General features: G+C 44.0%; 2 protein-coding genes across 3 annotated transcripts; one reads left to right on the forward strand and one right to left on the reverse strand.

Moving 5' to 3' along the window:
- Window positions 1-553: 553 nt before the first annotated feature.
- On the reverse strand, window positions 554-1,778 carry LOC110527356 (lipoyl amidotransferase LIPT1, mitochondrial). The gene has a single exon (XM_021608578.3). It carries the CDS (start codon window positions 1,714-1,716, stop codon window positions 577-579), a length of 1,140 nt encoding a protein of 379 aa, XP_021464253.3. The 5' UTR covers window positions 1,717-1,778; the 3' UTR covers window positions 554-576.
- Window positions 1,779-3,818: 2,040 nt separating this feature from the next.
- Window positions 3,819-16,015, forward strand: tsga10 (testis specific, 10). 2 transcript variants are annotated; one of them, XM_036982656.2, is made up of 19 exons: window positions 3,819-4,032; window positions 4,142-4,207; window positions 4,329-4,485; window positions 4,576-4,784; window positions 5,704-5,859; window positions 5,980-6,165; window positions 8,430-8,507; window positions 8,638-8,789; window positions 9,702-9,817; window positions 9,904-10,058; window positions 10,237-10,292; window positions 10,450-10,618; window positions 11,005-11,115; window positions 11,525-11,710; window positions 11,929-12,096; window positions 14,673-14,854; window positions 15,062-15,166; window positions 15,246-15,398; window positions 15,619-16,015. In XM_036982656.2, exons 4-19 carry the CDS (start codon window positions 4,704-4,706, stop codon window positions 15,647-15,649), a joined length of 2,085 nt encoding a protein of 694 aa, XP_036838551.2. In that variant the 5' UTR covers window positions 3,819-4,032; window positions 4,142-4,207; window positions 4,329-4,485; window positions 4,576-4,703; the 3' UTR covers window positions 15,650-16,015. The 2 variants fall into 2 exon arrangements, with proteins under 2 accessions (XP_036838551.2, XP_090096314.1); XM_090240188.1 differs by lacking the exons at window positions 3,819-4,032; window positions 4,142-4,207 and having other exon boundaries at window positions 4,251-4,485.
- The last annotated feature ends 1,086 nt before the right edge of the window (window positions 16,016-17,101 follow it).

The following is a 17,101-nucleotide window of genomic DNA, read 5'->3' on the forward strand; positions in this document are numbered from 1 at the left end:
TGGGATGAAATGTTTCATCGATGACAAAATTTGCAGAATGTCAGCCAAAATCCATATTGCTCCATCTTCCTCCACTGCTTTTTCAAAGCAGAGGATCGATCATTGGTTGAAGGATGTGGGGGAAGCTAAGTTGTTAGCAGCACACTGACCCCCATTACAGAGGCAGCATTTATTGCACTCGGGAAATGGATGTAACCTATTTTCTACAGGGTATATTTAAGAAATAAGGCCAGAGGGGGTATGGTATATGGCCAATATACCACGGCTAAGGGCTGTTCTTATGCACAACGCAATGCTGAGTGCCTAGATACAGTCCTTGGTCTTGGTATATTGGCCATATATCACAAACCCCAGAGGTGCCTTATTGCTATTCTAAACTGGTTACCAGCGTAATTAGATGTTTATGCAGAATGCTATGGAAATACTTTGTGTGCATATAAAGCCAGGGTCTACAGATAACTTTCTAGAACGGCTATACAGAGAGCACCCCTTCCCTTGGTCCAGAGAAGCTGGTGATTAAACCATCCCAATAACAAAACCCTGGACAACTCAGTATGGCATGCACCAGTGTTTTATTTACATCATGAAGACAACTCTTCGGCACAGATTATACATCTTTCTTTCAAGTTCTTTATTTTGTGGGATTGTCCTCAGCAATTCTGCTGCGATTACTGATGCCTCGTAGGGACATAATTTCCCACCTATCAGGTGTAAGGAGAACTTTTGAGACAACTCCACAGGTAGCCAGTCTGAGGGAACCTCAATGTCACAAGATTCTATAATGCCATTCTTGATGTCCATGTTTAGAGTTGCATTGCAGGTAGACGTGTCATTTTTCAACTCAAAAGTCGTACAGATACTGAACTTAGGAGTCCTTCCAAATGTCCACTCCCATGCCAACAGTTCACGGGCCATTCTTTGGATACCAGGCAAGGACAGCTCATCACTTGGGTCCACAAGTGTTACAGGGCTGCTGAAACCAAACTCTGTGTTGTACTGGGATGCCACTGAATCCATGATAGTGTCACAGTCCAACGTCGGGTCCTCATCCAGCAGGTTTTTCACAGGGGATGGCACGCTTTGCGTTGCATTGCTCTTAATACCCTGGCAGGTGGGTTTCAGCACCGCGGACAGCAGTGCCCTGTCAGCCGAACACAGCAGAGTGCAGTGATGGTAAGCTGCTGTCCTTCCCAATTTTGCAGCGGTTCCTGAAATCTTGTGTTGGCCATTCAGCAAGATGTCAAACCTCTCTGTTGCACGTACATCCATGTCTGGCCTGAGTCCTTTCAGAGCACTTGTCACGACTTGGAGATTCCTGTGACGGTCATAGTTTTTCTTGGACGTGAAGAAAGTCAAATTGACATTTCCTAAATCGTGGAATACAGTCCCGCCCCCACTGCGTCGCCTGGCGAGCGGTATCCCTTTCTGTCTCATGACCTGAAGGTTGCACTCTTGCCACGGGTTCTGATGTCTCCCTATAACCACCGCTGGGGCATTACTCCATAAGAAGAGCATACTCCGGGTTTGGAGGTCAACATGATCGTGTATCCAGTCCTCCAATGCTAAGTTTTCAAATATGTCTGTTGACACAGATTTGAGGATAAGTCCTGATTTACCAGTATCGTCAATGACAGCTGACAATGTGCTCTTGGCTCGAGCCGATCGAAAACAGGCTTGGGATTGTGCGCACAAATTCGAGAATGTTCTTAACATCATCGCGGACCTATCCGTCGTTTCTTCTGTGCATCTGAAAATACTTTATCACTTTTGTGGAATGAAACTTTTCCAAATACATGAATGGAAACGCTCAGAGTGAATACCTATTCAGATCTAATTCGTTTTTACACACATACTTCCGCTTTTCTTCCTCTTATTTTCTTAAAGGCACGGTTTATTTACCCTTGTTATAACACTGCCACCAGCTGTGCTGGAGCGATATCGACTCCATGTTGCTCAAGTGATTTTTGATGCTGGTTTTACAGCGCCACCCAGCGGTTTACTTCGTATATTGATTCAAAAAGGATTTACTAGTTCCTGAGGGTCTGGGTTGGATTTAAAATATTATTTTTGGCTTATTTTTCAAAATCAAATCAAATTTATTTATATAGCCCTTCGTACATCAGCTGATATCTCAAAGTGCTGTACAGAAACCCAGCCTAAAACCCCAAACAGCAAGCAATGCAGGTGTAGAAGCACGGTGGCTAGGAAAAACTCCATAGAAAGGCCAAAACCTAGGAAGAAACCTAGAGAGGAACCAGGCTATGTGGGGTGGCCAGTCCTCTTCTGGCTGTGCCGGGTGGAGATTATAACAGAACATGGCCAAGATGTTCAAATGTTCATAAATGACCAGCATGGTCGAATAATAATAAGGCAGAACAGTTGAAACTGGAGCAGCAGCACAGTCAGGTGGACTGGGGACAGCAAGGAGTCATCATGTCAGGTATTCCTGGGGCATGGTCCTCCGAGAGAGAGAAAGAAAGAGAGAATTAGAGAGAGCATATGTGGGATGGCCAGTCCTCTTCTGGCTGTGCCGGGTGGAGATTATAAGAGAACATGGCCAAGATGTTCAAATGTTCATAAATGACCAGCATGGTCGAATAATAATAAGGCAGAACAGTTGAAACTGGAGCAGCAGCACAGTCAGGTGGACTGGGGACAGCAAGGAGTCATCATGTCAGGTATTCCTGGGGCATGGTCCTAGGGCTCAGGTCCTCCGAGAGAGAGAAAGAAAGAGAGAAGGAGATAATTAGAGAACGCACACTTAGATTCACACAGGACACCGAATAGGACAGGAGAAAATCAACAAACTAACAGGTTAACACTTCTACAAAAGGCTCACTATATGGAAGTATAATGTACTGCAGAGGGACAACAGCTAGGCTCCCACAAACAGATTGACAGTGCAATTTATTATAGTAGCCTACTTTTTAATCCTGACGAAGGCAAAATAACTTTGATTTATTTGAAGCCTGGGGTGCATTCCTTTCATTTTAAAATGGTAGCATAAATTGCATAGAACACTGCAATGCAGTCAAATCAGTCATTCTGATGCATGATACTTTTGCATTTAGACTTGGAATTTCACTAGGCTAACATGATCTTCTGCTAACATTATCAGCACGTGTTGTCAGTGTGTGGAGTACCGGGTCACTACGTTGTCAAGGTAATGGACGCACACTGTGAAGAAAGGGCCTTTGCTGATTGGCTTGCAATCTTGCGACATCTCGAATTCCGATCAAATCCTGACATCTGATTGGTCAGATCGTTTATCCCGTATGAAAAGCGGTTTAGGAGCCATTCAAGGTTTACAACAGCAAACCCCAGTGATTTATCCAGATAACCTCACGTAAACTATTTGATAGCTACAGCTATAACTATTTCATCCATAAAGTAAGTTGAAGATCTCTCTCTCAACCATTATTTGTTTTTGTTTACATCTAATGTTTTACTTAGACAAGCAGTAGCTTTAGCCTAATTATATTTAAGTGTTTAGTGAGCTTTCTTGCCATAATAAAATCAGTATCGCTTTCGACAATTCAAGGCTAGCGTCGTTAGCAAGATTACAGTGATTGGAAGACACTACTTTGCAAACTAGCAACCTTTTGAAATCCAATACAGCGCTGTTTATAATACATTCATAATCAGTAGCAAGGTCAAGTTTGAATATGCTTGGTTACCATGACAACGTAAAATGTTTAGAGCAGTGTGTCATAAATCAGCCACTCTTGTTAGTTTTTTTTTAATTTATCAGCTTGATACTGACACATTTTCATATTTGATTTATTTTCACCTAATCCCCATTGCACTTCCTGTGTCAGGCTGCAGAGGTTAGTGTGGCTGGTGTGCAGGCTGAGGAGGTGCAGCTTCAGCAGGGGGTGAGGGGAGGAGAGGGGGGAGGAGGAGGTGGAGGAGCTGTCTTTGGAGAACCAGCAGGTGCCAGGCCATATCAGTACACCAGCTCAGCTGCAGGAAGAGCAGGACCAGCAGGGCCTCACACTGGAGACAACAGAGGACCACACACAGCATGCAGAGGTAGACTTACTGTGTGCCTAAGAGGGGATGCGATGTGAATACTGAACACAATGGATGAGTGAATGTCTGATTGAATCAATGCAAGATTTCTTGGGGTCTGGTTTTGTAGAGCATCATTGAAAACCTGCAGAGGAAGATCACGTCGCTAGAGGGCGCTATCACCAAAGTGACACCTGTAAGACCACGACTGATACCACTATATTGCAATCTAATTCAACAGGCATAAAGAAAATAGTATAATCAATAGCCCACATTTACCATCCACCCTGGCTTCTGGGTTCTGGGTTATGTCTCAGGATAGCGAGTCAGGAGACACTGAACCAATAGAACTTGAGACCCAGCTGAACCCCACAGTAGAGCAGAATCAGGAGCAGGACCTGCAGGCCTTACTGGACCAGTTGCACCAGGAGAGAGACAGTCTGAACAGACTGGTGCAGAAGCTCAGCCTCACAGGTGAGTTACTCTGGGGCTGGACTGAGAAGAGAGAGGGTAGTAGAGAACAAGATGCCAGAATGTGATGTAACATTGTTGGCTATCCTACAGAGAGAGAGCAGGTCCTGTTCACAGAGCCAGGCAGCAGGAGGAAACGTGGCTCTCGTCTGGACAGCTTCTTGCGGAGCGTGGAGGAGGAGAGGGACTACTACAGACAGGAAGCAGACAGCCTGAGGAGGATGCTGAGGGGCAGGTGCTCCTGTAGCCCCTGTCGGGGGCACCTCCAGAGCCGCAGCCCCACCCGCCAGTCCCCTGTCAAGGTAAAGGAATAGCTGTCTAATATTAACTAGAAATGTAAATAGGGATTTGTTACACCATCTTCAGTGTTATAAATGTATAAATGACGCTATATATATCATTTTTCAGAAATATTGGTAAATTAGCTTTGATTGCTTAAAGAAATTATGAAAAAGATTGGAGTTTTATTTCACTATCTAATCACGGCATGGGGTTGTTCACTGACAGACATGTCTTTTTTTAAAAGTATATTACTTGATGGTTTCATTCAGAGAGACAAATAATCATATTTCTTAGCAAAATGCTATATATCCGGCTCACTCTCAGAGAAATAAGTAGCACTGCTAGGTTTTACACAGTCAAATGTAATACATGGTAACATTTTTAATAAAGAACTGTAGAAATGATACATTTTTGACATCAATATAATAAAATAATTCAATAAAAATTAATTCAGTAATATAAGACCTGTGAAACATTTTCATTTTCGTCGTTTAGCAGATGCTCTCATCCAGAGTGACTTAAAGTAAGTGCATTCATCTTAAGGTAGCTAGGTGAGACGACCACATATCACAGTCAAATATACAGGATACCAACATTCCATTCCAGCGAAACAATATAGCGTTTAGCAAAAAAAAAAAAACATTTTCATACACACTAAAATCTATTCATTAAACATCTGAGAACAGTAATATTTTACACACACATGAAGGTACCCATAAGCAATCATTTCTGATGAAAAAATACAAATGTGAAAAATTGGTGGACATACCATTTTGTAAATAAACTCTTCAAATATGACTTTTTCCATATTAATCAGAAAAACATCTAATTTCTGACCAATGTCTCCTGGACTGTGAGCACTTTGTCATAATACTAATGTAACAGCTGATGTACTCTTTTGAAATCTGACATCATGTCTTGTTCCCCTGTTTTGGGCAGGGGGGCAGCTATGATTCTGAGCTGATCAGGGTCTTTAGAGAGCGGGACGAGATGCAGAACATGCTGGATAAGAATGAGCGCCACCTGTCAGAGATCCAGGCCAACGTGAAAGTTCTGACTGCCGACAGAGACAAGACCAGCATGCACTACCAGCAGGCCAGTACCATTCTTAAAGGAATAGTTAACTCCAACAACACGTTTTGTCCGACTTTTTCTTCGCTCAGGACCAAATGAATGGGAAATCATTTTGCTGATAACAATCCCTTTCTTCATCAGGCCCAGCAGGAGATAGCGTCGCTGCGTCGCGAGGTACTGAAATCCAAGTCGTCGCGCGCAGCTAAGAGCAGTGTCACTGTGTCGGCTCAGAGCATCCTGAAGCGCGTGGAGGCGGAGAGAGACGAGGCCAAGGTCGACCTCCACCGTATGAGCACAGAGAGGGACAGTCTGAGGGAGAGACTCAAGGTCAATATATTAACCAGATTGGACAATAATCTACTTCTGAGTGTTCCAGTATTGCCACCTATTGACTACCAATTAAACAAAAAAAATGTTGAACCTTTATTTAACCAGGAAGGGCTCATTGAGATTAAAATCTCTTTTTCAAGAGCGCCCTGGCCAAGATAGGCAGCACTAAGTCATTTCAAAAAAATTACAGACAGACAACATGAAAAACTACAAGTAATCTAGTGAAAACCATTGAATTCACAAGAGTATAAAACAGCAAATTAAAAACATTGACAGGTCAGGGAATCAACCTCAAAATCCTTCATCAGTGATTTAAAAACACCAGTCAGGACAAGTTCTTCCAGTTTAAAAGTATTTTTGTAAGGTGTTCCAAGACGATGGCACAGAGTACATAAAAGCCCTTTTACCAAATTCAGTCCGGACATTTGGAACAGTTAGCAGGATAAAGTCCAGCAAACAAAGAGACGACCCACCACATTTCTGAACAATAAAAATGCACAAATAAAAAGGTAATAAACCCAAAACGGCTTTCTAAATAAAAGTATACCAGTGACTGAGCCTACGAGTGACTAGAGAAGGCCAGCCAACCCTGGTATACAAAGTGCAGTGGTGCGTAAGGGTTTTGCAGTTTAAAATAAATCTCAAAGTGCCATGGTAAAGAGTGTCAATTGATCTCAAACACTGAGCGGAAGCATTCATATATAAAGTATCCCCATAGTCTAGTAAAGGCATAAATGTAGCTGATACTAGCCTGATACTAGCCTTCCTCAAAAGAAAAACAGGCCTTATTGCTAAAATAAAATCCCTATTTCAGCTTCAATTTTTTTGTAAGTTGTTGAATATGCAATTTAAAAGAGAGGCCGCCATCAATTAAAATTCCAAGGTATTTATATGAGGTTACAACCTCAATCACCTTGCCCTGACAGGTAGTAATAGGTGAAAGGTTCAGAGGTCTAGTTCTTGCATTAGAAAACACCATTAGTTTAGTTCTCTCAGTATTGAGGATAAGCTTCAATTGACAAAAGGTATGTTGAACAGTATAAAAAGCAGTTTGCATGTTCTGGAAAGCTTTTGTAAGAGATGAGGCACAACAGTAAATAACAGTATCATCAGCATAAACATGAAGTTGTGCATTTGACATTTTTGTCTAAATAATTTATATAAATAGTGAATAAGAAAGGACCAAGTACAGAGCCTTGGGGCACACCATTCAAGACAGACAATTTAACAGACATAAGTCCATCAAATTGAGTGCACTGAGTTTTATCAGACAGATAGTTAGCAAACCATGCAACTGCATGCTCCGAAAGACCTACACTCAACAATCTCTGCCTTAGTATAGCATGATCAAATGTATCAAAAGCCTTAGATCAATAAAAAGTGAGACACAGTGCTGTTCTTTTTTGTCAATGGCTTCAGTGATATCATTTAAAACCTTCATGGCTGCTGTAATTGTGCTATGTTTCTTCTTGAAGCCCGATTGGTACATTGATAAAATAGAGTTAGTAAATAAAAACTATTTTAGCTGTTCACTTACAAGGGTTTCAAGTATTTTCACCAGGGGTGACAGCTTTGAGATTGGCCTATAATTATTTAAAAGAGTTGGATCTCCCCCTTTTAAAAGTGGTAGGACAAATGCTGATTTCCAGATCTTTGGAATTTCATTACATTCCAGGGTTAGATTGAACAGAGATGTAAGTGGTTCAGCTATTAAATCAGCTGCCAGATTTAAAAAGCAGGGATCCAAAAGATCAGGACCTGCAGGCTTTCTCTGATCTAAGGGTTTCAGGGCTTTATGTACCACCTGCACTGAGAATGGCAAAAAGCTAAAGGTTTGACCAGCTCTCACTGGTTCATCCACACAGGGTTGTACAGAGACAGAGGACACTGAATCAATCAGCCTACCAGGTGATACAAAGTGCTCATTGAAACAATTCAGCATTTCAGTTGTCATATATAGCAACAGTCCTTCAAAACACATGACAGTAATTCATTAACATTACCAGACATAGACTTAATAGCCTTCCAAAACTTTCTAGGGTCATTCAGGTTATCAGTGGTAAGAGACATAAAATATTCAGACTTGGCCTTCCTGAGAAGATAAGAACACTTGTTTCGTAACTGCCTAAAAATAAGCCAATCAGCATCAGAACATGATTTCCTTGCTTTAGCCCAGGCTAGATTACGGTCTATTACCAATGAAAGTGTGGGTGTGTATCCTGCTAAGAGAAAGTGTCTATGTGTGTGTTGAGTGTTGTCAGATCTCTCAGGAGGCAGCCATCAGTGAGAGGGCTCATCTGGAGCAGAGGGTGGAGGACCTGCAGACAGCCATTCTCACTGTGAGTGAGGAGGAGAAAACCTCCATAGAAACACAATGACTAGAACAGACACACTCTTTAAAATGTCCTTAGTTTGGAATGGAATGTTCATTCTGCTAATTGCATTTCATGGTGATTCTCCTTGCTGTAGCTGGAGCATGAGCGGGGGGACCAGAAGAGCCGTCTTGCCCTGATGAGGGAGTCCATGATGGGGCTGGAGGAGGAGGTCCACACCCTGGGTAGGAAGCTGACCGCTGCTGAGGACGAACACAGCAGGACCAGGAATGAGTGTGTCATGCTGAGGTAAGCAAGGAACCAGCACTGATGTATGAAGTCATGTGGTTGGGGATTCACTTCCTGCATCAGCCACATACTGGACACGTGTGGGAACTGTTCAAATCAAATCGAATTTATTTATATAACCCTTCTTACATCAGCTGATATCTCAAAGTGCTGTACAGAAACCCAGCCTAAAACCCCAAACAGCAAGCAATGCAGGGGTAGAAGCACAGTGGCTAGGGAAATCTCCCTAGAAAGGCCAAAATCTAGGAAGAAACCTGGAGAGGAACCAGGCTATGGGGGGTGGCAGGTCCTCTTCTGGCTGTGCCGGGTGGAGATTATAACAGAACATGGCCAAAATGTTCAAATGTTTATAAATGACCAGCATGGTCAAATAATAATACTCACAGTAGTTGTCGAGGGTGCAGCAAGTCAGCACCTCAGGAGTAAATGTCAGTTGGCTTTTCATAGCCGATCATTAAGAGTATCTCTACCGCTCCTGCTGTCTCTAGAGAGTTGAAAACAGCAGGTCTGGGACAGGTAGCACGTCCGGTGAACAGGTCAGGGTTCCATAGCAGCAGGCAGAACAGTTGAAACTGGAGCAGCAGCACGGCCAGGTGGACTGGGGACAGCAAGGAGTCATCATGCCAGGTAGTCCTGAGGCATGGTCCTAGGGCTCAGGTCATCCGAGAGAGAGAGAGAATTAGAGCGAGCATACTTAAATTCACACAGGACACCGGATAAGACAGGAGAAGTACTCCAGATATAACAGACTGACCCTACCCCCCCCGACACATAAACTACTGCAGCATAAATACTGGAGACTGAGACAGGAGGGGTCAGGAGACACTGTGGCCCCAACCGTTGCTTCTATAGCTTCCATTTAATCCCTTTTATAGCATCCTTTTAAGTGTGTGCGCGCACGTGTGTGTTCAGACTGTCCAACAGTGAGACGCAGAACGCCCTGAGTGACAGCCAGCGCAGACTGACCTCCCGGATCGGAGAACTACAGAACTCCCAGGAGAGGAACAAACTGCTGGACGAGAAGAACGGTGAGGAGACAAGGCCTGCCTTTGTGTGTGTGTAATAACACTATTTCAGATAACCTTACCGAACTGAGCCTTATCTGTTGTGTCAGACTCTCTACTGAGGCAGATGTCTGGTCTAAGAGAGGAGGTGAGCAGTCTACAGTCCACCATCACTGACCTGGACCAGAGGAGAGACTCCCTGCAGGAGCAGCTGGAGAACAAGACTGACCTCCTTAACTCAGCCCACAACCAGCTGGACGACAAAGTAATCAACTGAACACTAACTACACACACAGCCAATTGTACCTGCCAGCCTACCTGCCAGCCACTATGTTTAGGAAGTTGACATGTCCACTTGGATATCACCTCATGAGATGTGACACATTGGTCTAATATCAGTGATTGAGTGATGGTCTCTTTGGTTTCTATGTGTTTTTCTTCAGGAGAAAACCATCAGGAATCTCAGGTTGTCCATTGAGGATCTGGAGACATCAGCAGAGTGAGTCTGAGTTGTCCAGTACCACAAAGCTTCACACAGCAGCATCAGATGCCAGGTCACCATACTAAGGCTCACTCAGAAACGCATACGGATTGCACCACCTGTGTAAGTTAACCTCGAAACTCTGACCCCTGGCTGTGACCTTTCTGTTCCCCAGGAGCGTTCGTGAGGAGCTGGCAGGGCGGGAGAGGGAGCTGGAGGCTTTGAGGAGGAGGCTGGGGGATGCGGGGGAGGAGCTGGGGGCTTTGGCCAAGGTGAAGGATTCCACCCTGAGGGAGAATGCTCAACTCCAAGAGGAACTGGACATGAGCCGCCTCAACAACCAGGTCAGATACAGCACTTTCTGACCAAACCAGAGCACAATTATTATTTTTTAACTTAGAAATTATCAACCAAATTATTTATGGAGGATGGTATGCAGCCTGGTATCTGTCTCTGTTCAGCTATTACATTCCACTCCTTGTACTCTGTGTCATTTGCCAAGTGACAGGAGTGGCAAGGATTGGAATGTTAGCTAAAAAGACTGGAACCCAGACTAGATGCCATGGGCTCATGGTCCAGAATAGTTTTTCATCCCAGGTGATTGGTTTGGGGAAACAGTAGTAGAAAACACTAGGATGCCATATTATTCATGATATACCAAACCTCATGGCCGTCATCTCTTTAGAATCTCACAAACACTTTGTAAGGTCTAGTTTGTTTTGCTGTCCAGGCCCTGGAGCTGAATTCTGAGGACTCTGCCCAGGAGGTGAATGAGCTGCAGAGGAAGGTACAGGACTATGTGGCTGACATCTCCCGCATCGAGAACCTGCTGTCCACCAAGGTACCCTCTGCTGTAACTGAATGGATGATATTTCAATCTGTGATCTGTTAGTTATGTCTTGTCGAACTAATTATAACTCATCCAGAGTAGCTATGGCTGCGTTTACACAGGCAGCCCAATTCTGATATTTAGCCCAAACATTGTCAAAAGAGCTGATCTGATTGGTCAAAATACCTATTAGTGGAAAAATAATCAGGATTGGGGTTCTGTGTAAACGCAGCCTTTGAGTTCCAGATCAATTCCTTTTTGAAAATGTGTTTTTTCTCCTTTCCTCCTTGTGCTTACTATAAGCGGCAATCAACGTTTTCAGACTGGAGTTGGGTAGGGATTGATAGCCAAGACTTTTTCACTTGCACTGATTCATTGTGGAGCTAAACAAATAATCAAAATGTGTGTGTGTGTCCACCAGGAGCGGGAGTGCAGGGAGCACCAGGAGGCTCGGCGGCGTGCGTCGGCCCAGGCCGAGAGCTGGGAGGGGCAGGCGCGGCAGTCGGAGGGGAGCATCAGCGAGCTGAGGCTGGAGCTGATGTCCTCAGACATGGAGAGACGCAGACTCAAGGAGAAGGTGGAGGCTCTGGAGGCCAGTCTGCAGGAGGTCTGTCTAACCTCACTGTCTCTATCATGAGGGATTATCACTGGTTACACACTGGGTCATATTCATTAGACACCAAACAGACTGAAACAGGGTGGGACTACCTGAAGTTGTCCAATAACAAAAGCACATTTTACTTTTCTGTTGTAAAAGGTTTTGTGACGTTTTACCATGTGCATAATGAAGATGACCCTGGACTCCTATAGTTGTGTGTATCCTAGGCGTTGTCTGCAGAGCGGAGCTGCAGCAGCCAGGTGTCTCAGCTCAACAGGAGTCTGCTGCACACTGAGGAGCAGTTGAGACAGGCCCAGGGGGAACACACCGCCACTCAGACTGACCTGGAGAAGACCAGGGAGCTCTGTGTCAAACTGGACGCCAGCAAGGAGGCTGTGAGTCATGGAGGGGATGGTGTGTGTGTGCGTGCGTGCGTGAGCATACAGTACCGGTCACATTTTTTGAACGCCTACTCATTCAAGGGTTTTCTTTACTTTCACTATTTTCTACATTGTAGAATAATAGTGCAGACATCAAACTGTGAAATAACACATATGGAATCATGTAGTAACCAAAACAGTGGTAAACAAATCTAAATATATTTTATATTTGTGATTCTTCAAATAGTCACCCTTTGCCTTGATGACAGCTTTTAACACTCTTGGCATTCTCTCAACCAGCTTCATGAGGTAGTCACCTGGAATTAATTTCAATTAACAGGTGTGCCTTCTTAAAAGTTAATTTGTGGAATTGATTTCCTCCTTAATGCGTTTGAGCAAATCAGTTGTGTTGTGACAAGGTAGGGGTGGTATACAGAAGCCCTATTTGGTAAAAGATAAAGTCCATATTATGGCAAGAACAGCTCAAATAAGCAAAGAGAAACGACAGTCCATCATTACTTTAAAACATGAAGGTCAGTCAATCAGGAAAATTTCAAGAACTTTGAACGTTTCTTCAAGAACACCCCCCTATCCACATCGATGGAACAGTAGTGGAGAGAGTAGCAAGTTTTAAGTTCCTCGGCATACACATCACAGACAAACTGAATTGGTCCACCCACACAGACAGCATCGTGAAGAAGGTGCAGCAGCGCCTCTTCAACCTCAGGAGGCTGAAGAAATTCGGCTTGTTACCAAAAGAACTCACAAACTTCTACAGATGCACAATCGAGAGCATCCTGGCGGGCTGTATCACCGCCTGGTACGGCAACTGCTCCGCCCACAACCGTAAGGCTCTCCAGAGGGTAGTGAGGTCTGCACAACGCATCACCGGGGGCAAACTACCTGCCCTCCAGGACACCTACACCACCCGATGTTACAGGAAGGCCATAAAGATCATCAAGGACAACATCCACCCGAGCCACTGCCTGTTCACCCCGCTATCATCCAGAAGGCGAGGTCAGTACAGGTGCATCAAAGCTGGGACCGAGAGACTGAAAAACAGCTTCTATCTCAAGGCCATCAGACTGTTAAACAGCCACCACTAACATTGAGTGGCTGCTGCCAACACACTGACACTGACTCAACTCCAGCCACTTTAATAATGGGAATTGATGGGAAATGATGTAAATATATCACTAGCCACTTTAAACAATGCTACCTTATATAATGTTACTTACCCTACATTATTCATCTCATATGCATACGTATATACTGTACTCTATATCATCGACTGTATCCTTATGTAATACATGTATCACTAGCCACTTTAACTATGCCACTTTGTTTACATACTCATCTCATATGTATATACTGTACTCGATACCATCTACTGTATCTTGCCTATGCTGCTCTCACTCATTCATATATCCTTATGTACATATTCTTTATCCCCTTACACTTGTGTGTACAAGACAGTAGTTTTGGAATTGTTAGTTAGATTACTTGTTGGTTATTACTGCATTGTCGGAACTAGAAGCACAAGCATTTCGCTACACTCGCATTAACATCTGCTAACCATGTGTATGTGACAAATACATTTTGATTTGATTTGAAGTGCAGTCGCAAAAACCACCAAGCGCTATGATGAAACTGTCTCTCATGAGGACCGCCACAGGAATGTAAAACCCAGATATACCTCTGATGCAGAGGACATGTTCATTAGAGTTACAAGCCTCAGAAATTGCAGCCCAAGTAAATGCTTCACAGAGCTCAAGTAACAGACACATCTCAACATCAACTGTTCAGAGGAGACTGTGTGAATCAGGCCTTCATGGTCGAATTGCTGCAAAGAAACCCCTACTAAAGGACACCAATAATAAGAAGAGACTTGGTTGGGCCCAGAAACACGAGCAATGGACATTAGACCAGTGGAAATTTGTGCTTTGGTCTGATGAGTCCAAATTGGAGATTTTTGGTTCCAATCGCCGTGTCTTTGTGATACATGGTGTGGGTGAACGGATGATCTCTGCATGTGTATTTCCCACCATAAAGCATGGAGCAGGAGGTGTTATGGTGTGGGAGTGCTTTTCAGGTGACACTGTCTGTGATTTATTTAGGAATTCAAGGCACACTTAACCAGCATGGCTACCACAGCATTCTGCAGCGTTACGCCATCCCATCTGGTTTGAGCTTAGTGGGACTATCATTTGTTTTTCAACAGGACAATGACCCAACACACCTCCAAGCTGTGTAAGGGCTATTTTACCAAGAAGGAGAGTGATGGACTGCTGCATCAGATGACCTGACCTCCACAATCCCCCGACCTCAACCAAATTGAGATGGTTTGGAATGAGTCGGACCACAGAGTGAAGGAAAAGCAGCCAACAAGTGCTCTGCATATGTGGGAACTCCTTCAAGACTGTTGGAAAAGCATTCCAGGTGAAGCTGGTTGAGAGAATGCCAAGAGTGTGCAATGCTGTCATCAAGGCAATGGGTGGCTATTTGAAGAATCTAAAATATATTTAAATAGTGTATGTCAACATGTTTGTGTGTGTCTGTGTGTTAACAGTACTCAGTGTGTGTGCTTGTAGGTGCAGTGTGAGCTGGAGCTGCTCAGGAAGCAGCTGTCCAGTGAGCGTCTGAGCATGAAGAGCCTGGAAACCATGCTGGTGTCCACCAGGGAGAAGGAGCTACACCGACAGCTCAGCTCCCAGGAGAGACACACCGAGATCCAGCTGCTCAGGGACAAACTCACCGCGGCCGACAGCAAGGCGTGAGCAGACACTTGGTCGCTGTTGGAAGGGTTTCTGATTTGTTCGGTTGCCTGTTTTGACAGCTTCCCTCTTTGTTTCTCTCCCATCTTTTTCTCTCTTTTCATCTATACACCTCCAACTCAATTCTCTCTCCCTCTCTACATTTCGTTTTGTCTATCTATCTATCTATCTCTCTCTCTCTCTCTCTCTCTCTCTCTCTCTCTCAGGAGCTCTCAGCGTAGAGAGGTGGCTACATTGAGTACTCGTTCGGCACAGCTAGAGGCTGACCTGGACATGACCAAAAGACAGCTATCTACTGAGCGGTTTGAGAGGTCTGTCTTTCTGTCTCTCCTTGCTTGTCGTAAAGACTTGGCTTGTGCTTTACTCTCTCTCTCTTTCTCTCTCTCTTAGGGAGAGGGCAGTGCAGGAGCTGCGTCGTCAGGGTCTGTCGTCATCGTCCTCTGGCCTGCATCCCTCCTCCCCTCACCTGCGTCGCTCCCTCAGCCCCAGCAGGCCCCTGTGGTCCACCGCAGACCACCTGGCCAGAGAGAGATCCCCAGAGAGGTGGGCCCCCTCCCTGAACACCTCACACTGATTACAGCACACATATATTTCTACATCTCACTCTGTGTGTGTGTGTGTGTGTGTGTGTGTGTGTGTGTGTGTGTGTGTGTGTGTGTGTGTGTGTGTGTGTGTGTGTGTGTGTGTGTGTGTGTGTGTGTGTGTGTGTGTGTGTGTGTGTGTGTGTGTGTGTGTGTGTGTGTGTGTGTGTGTGTGGTGACAGGAGCCTGGGGTTCAAGGACCTCTACGACTGAACAGATCTCTCTCTGGAGGAAAGACAACCCAACCTTCTCTCTAGTCCTCACTGTGCTATGATGTCATTCTTCAACTCAAACCTGTGATGTCATGATCAGGACCTCAGGTTCAGAACAACCCTCCTAGACCGGAAATAGTTTCACAAGTATTATCTCAAATGTATGTTTTATTACATTTTACAAACTGACATCACTGTGTTTGGTTGTGTATTGATCTGTAAAATGAGTGACCATTCAGTATATTTTTGATGAAGATTTGATTAAAGTGAAATGCAGCTAAAAGAGGGAAATGATGTTCTTTCATTAATATATTCGATTTTTTGTAAATTGTCTGAGAGAAGGGCTTTAATAAAAATAATATTTTTTGGTTCTGGTTTACTTTTCAGTCATAAGTCAGTTGAACCTTGCAGAATGGTACTGTAGGCTACATGTTCAACTGGCCACTCAAGTGTGTCTCTTCCCCTGGGATGCTTTGTTCTCTAAATCATAGATGGGAAACTGGTGGTCTGCACAGCCCCCCTCTTGTAGGCCCGCGGATCAATTTACATAATGTGTTATTTTGATTTATTGTTGCCGGGGTCTCAACTTACTGTTGAGAGTTAGAATAGTAGAAGGTGCAATTGTGCATCAGCAGTTTTTCTCTTGTAATGTCAGTCACTGACGGTCACTCAATTAGCCCGTCAGCAAATTTGAGTTATGATTGGTAAGTTAGTTGAGCCATCTAAACTTATAGTAATCATGGTCAAATTACCGACTGGGGGCCCCATTGATATTGTTATTCACTCTCACTCAGATATCATATTAAAAACTGCAATTATTTATCTCCAACCTATGGCAAAATTAATAGAATTGCAGGAAATTAGCTGTAACACTGCTCATTTTTCTCTGCCCAATTGCATAATGAGCAGAATTGCATGAAATTAGGCTAGTGGTTAGAGCGTTGGGCCAGTAACCGAAACCTTGCTGGATCGAATCCCTGGGCTGACGAGGTAAAAATCGGTCGTTCTGCCCCTGAACAAGGCAGTTAACCTACTGTTCCCCGGTAGGCCTTCATTGTAAATAAGAATTTGTTCTTAACTGACTTGCCTAGTTAAATAAAGGTTAAATACAAGTAAAAAATATATATATACAATTTAAGTCTTCTCTCAGCCCAATGGCAAAATGTTAATAATTGCCTCAAACTTGCTTTAAACTGCAACATTTTCTCTACGCCCCAAGGCAAAATGTGTAGAACTGCAGGAAATTAACTAAAACAAATGTTTTCTCTCTGCTGCCACTAAAATGTTTTGCTCACAAGGGCCCCCAAAGTGCTATGGCCGACTCTGACAGCATAGTTATACCTGTGGAGGGCGTTCTGTAGAAATTAGTATGGGGGGGTGCCAGCTAGTTATACCTGTGGAGGGCGTTCTGTAGAAATTAGTATAGGGATAGGGGTGTGTGTGTGTGTGTAAT

The sequence above is a fragment of the Oncorhynchus mykiss genome, chromosome 7 (genome assembly GCF_057628025.1).
Source record: "Oncorhynchus mykiss isolate SJ-2025 chromosome 7, ASM5762802v1, whole genome shotgun sequence".
Taxonomy (NCBI): Eukaryota; Metazoa; Chordata; class Actinopteri; order Salmoniformes; family Salmonidae; genus Oncorhynchus; species Oncorhynchus mykiss.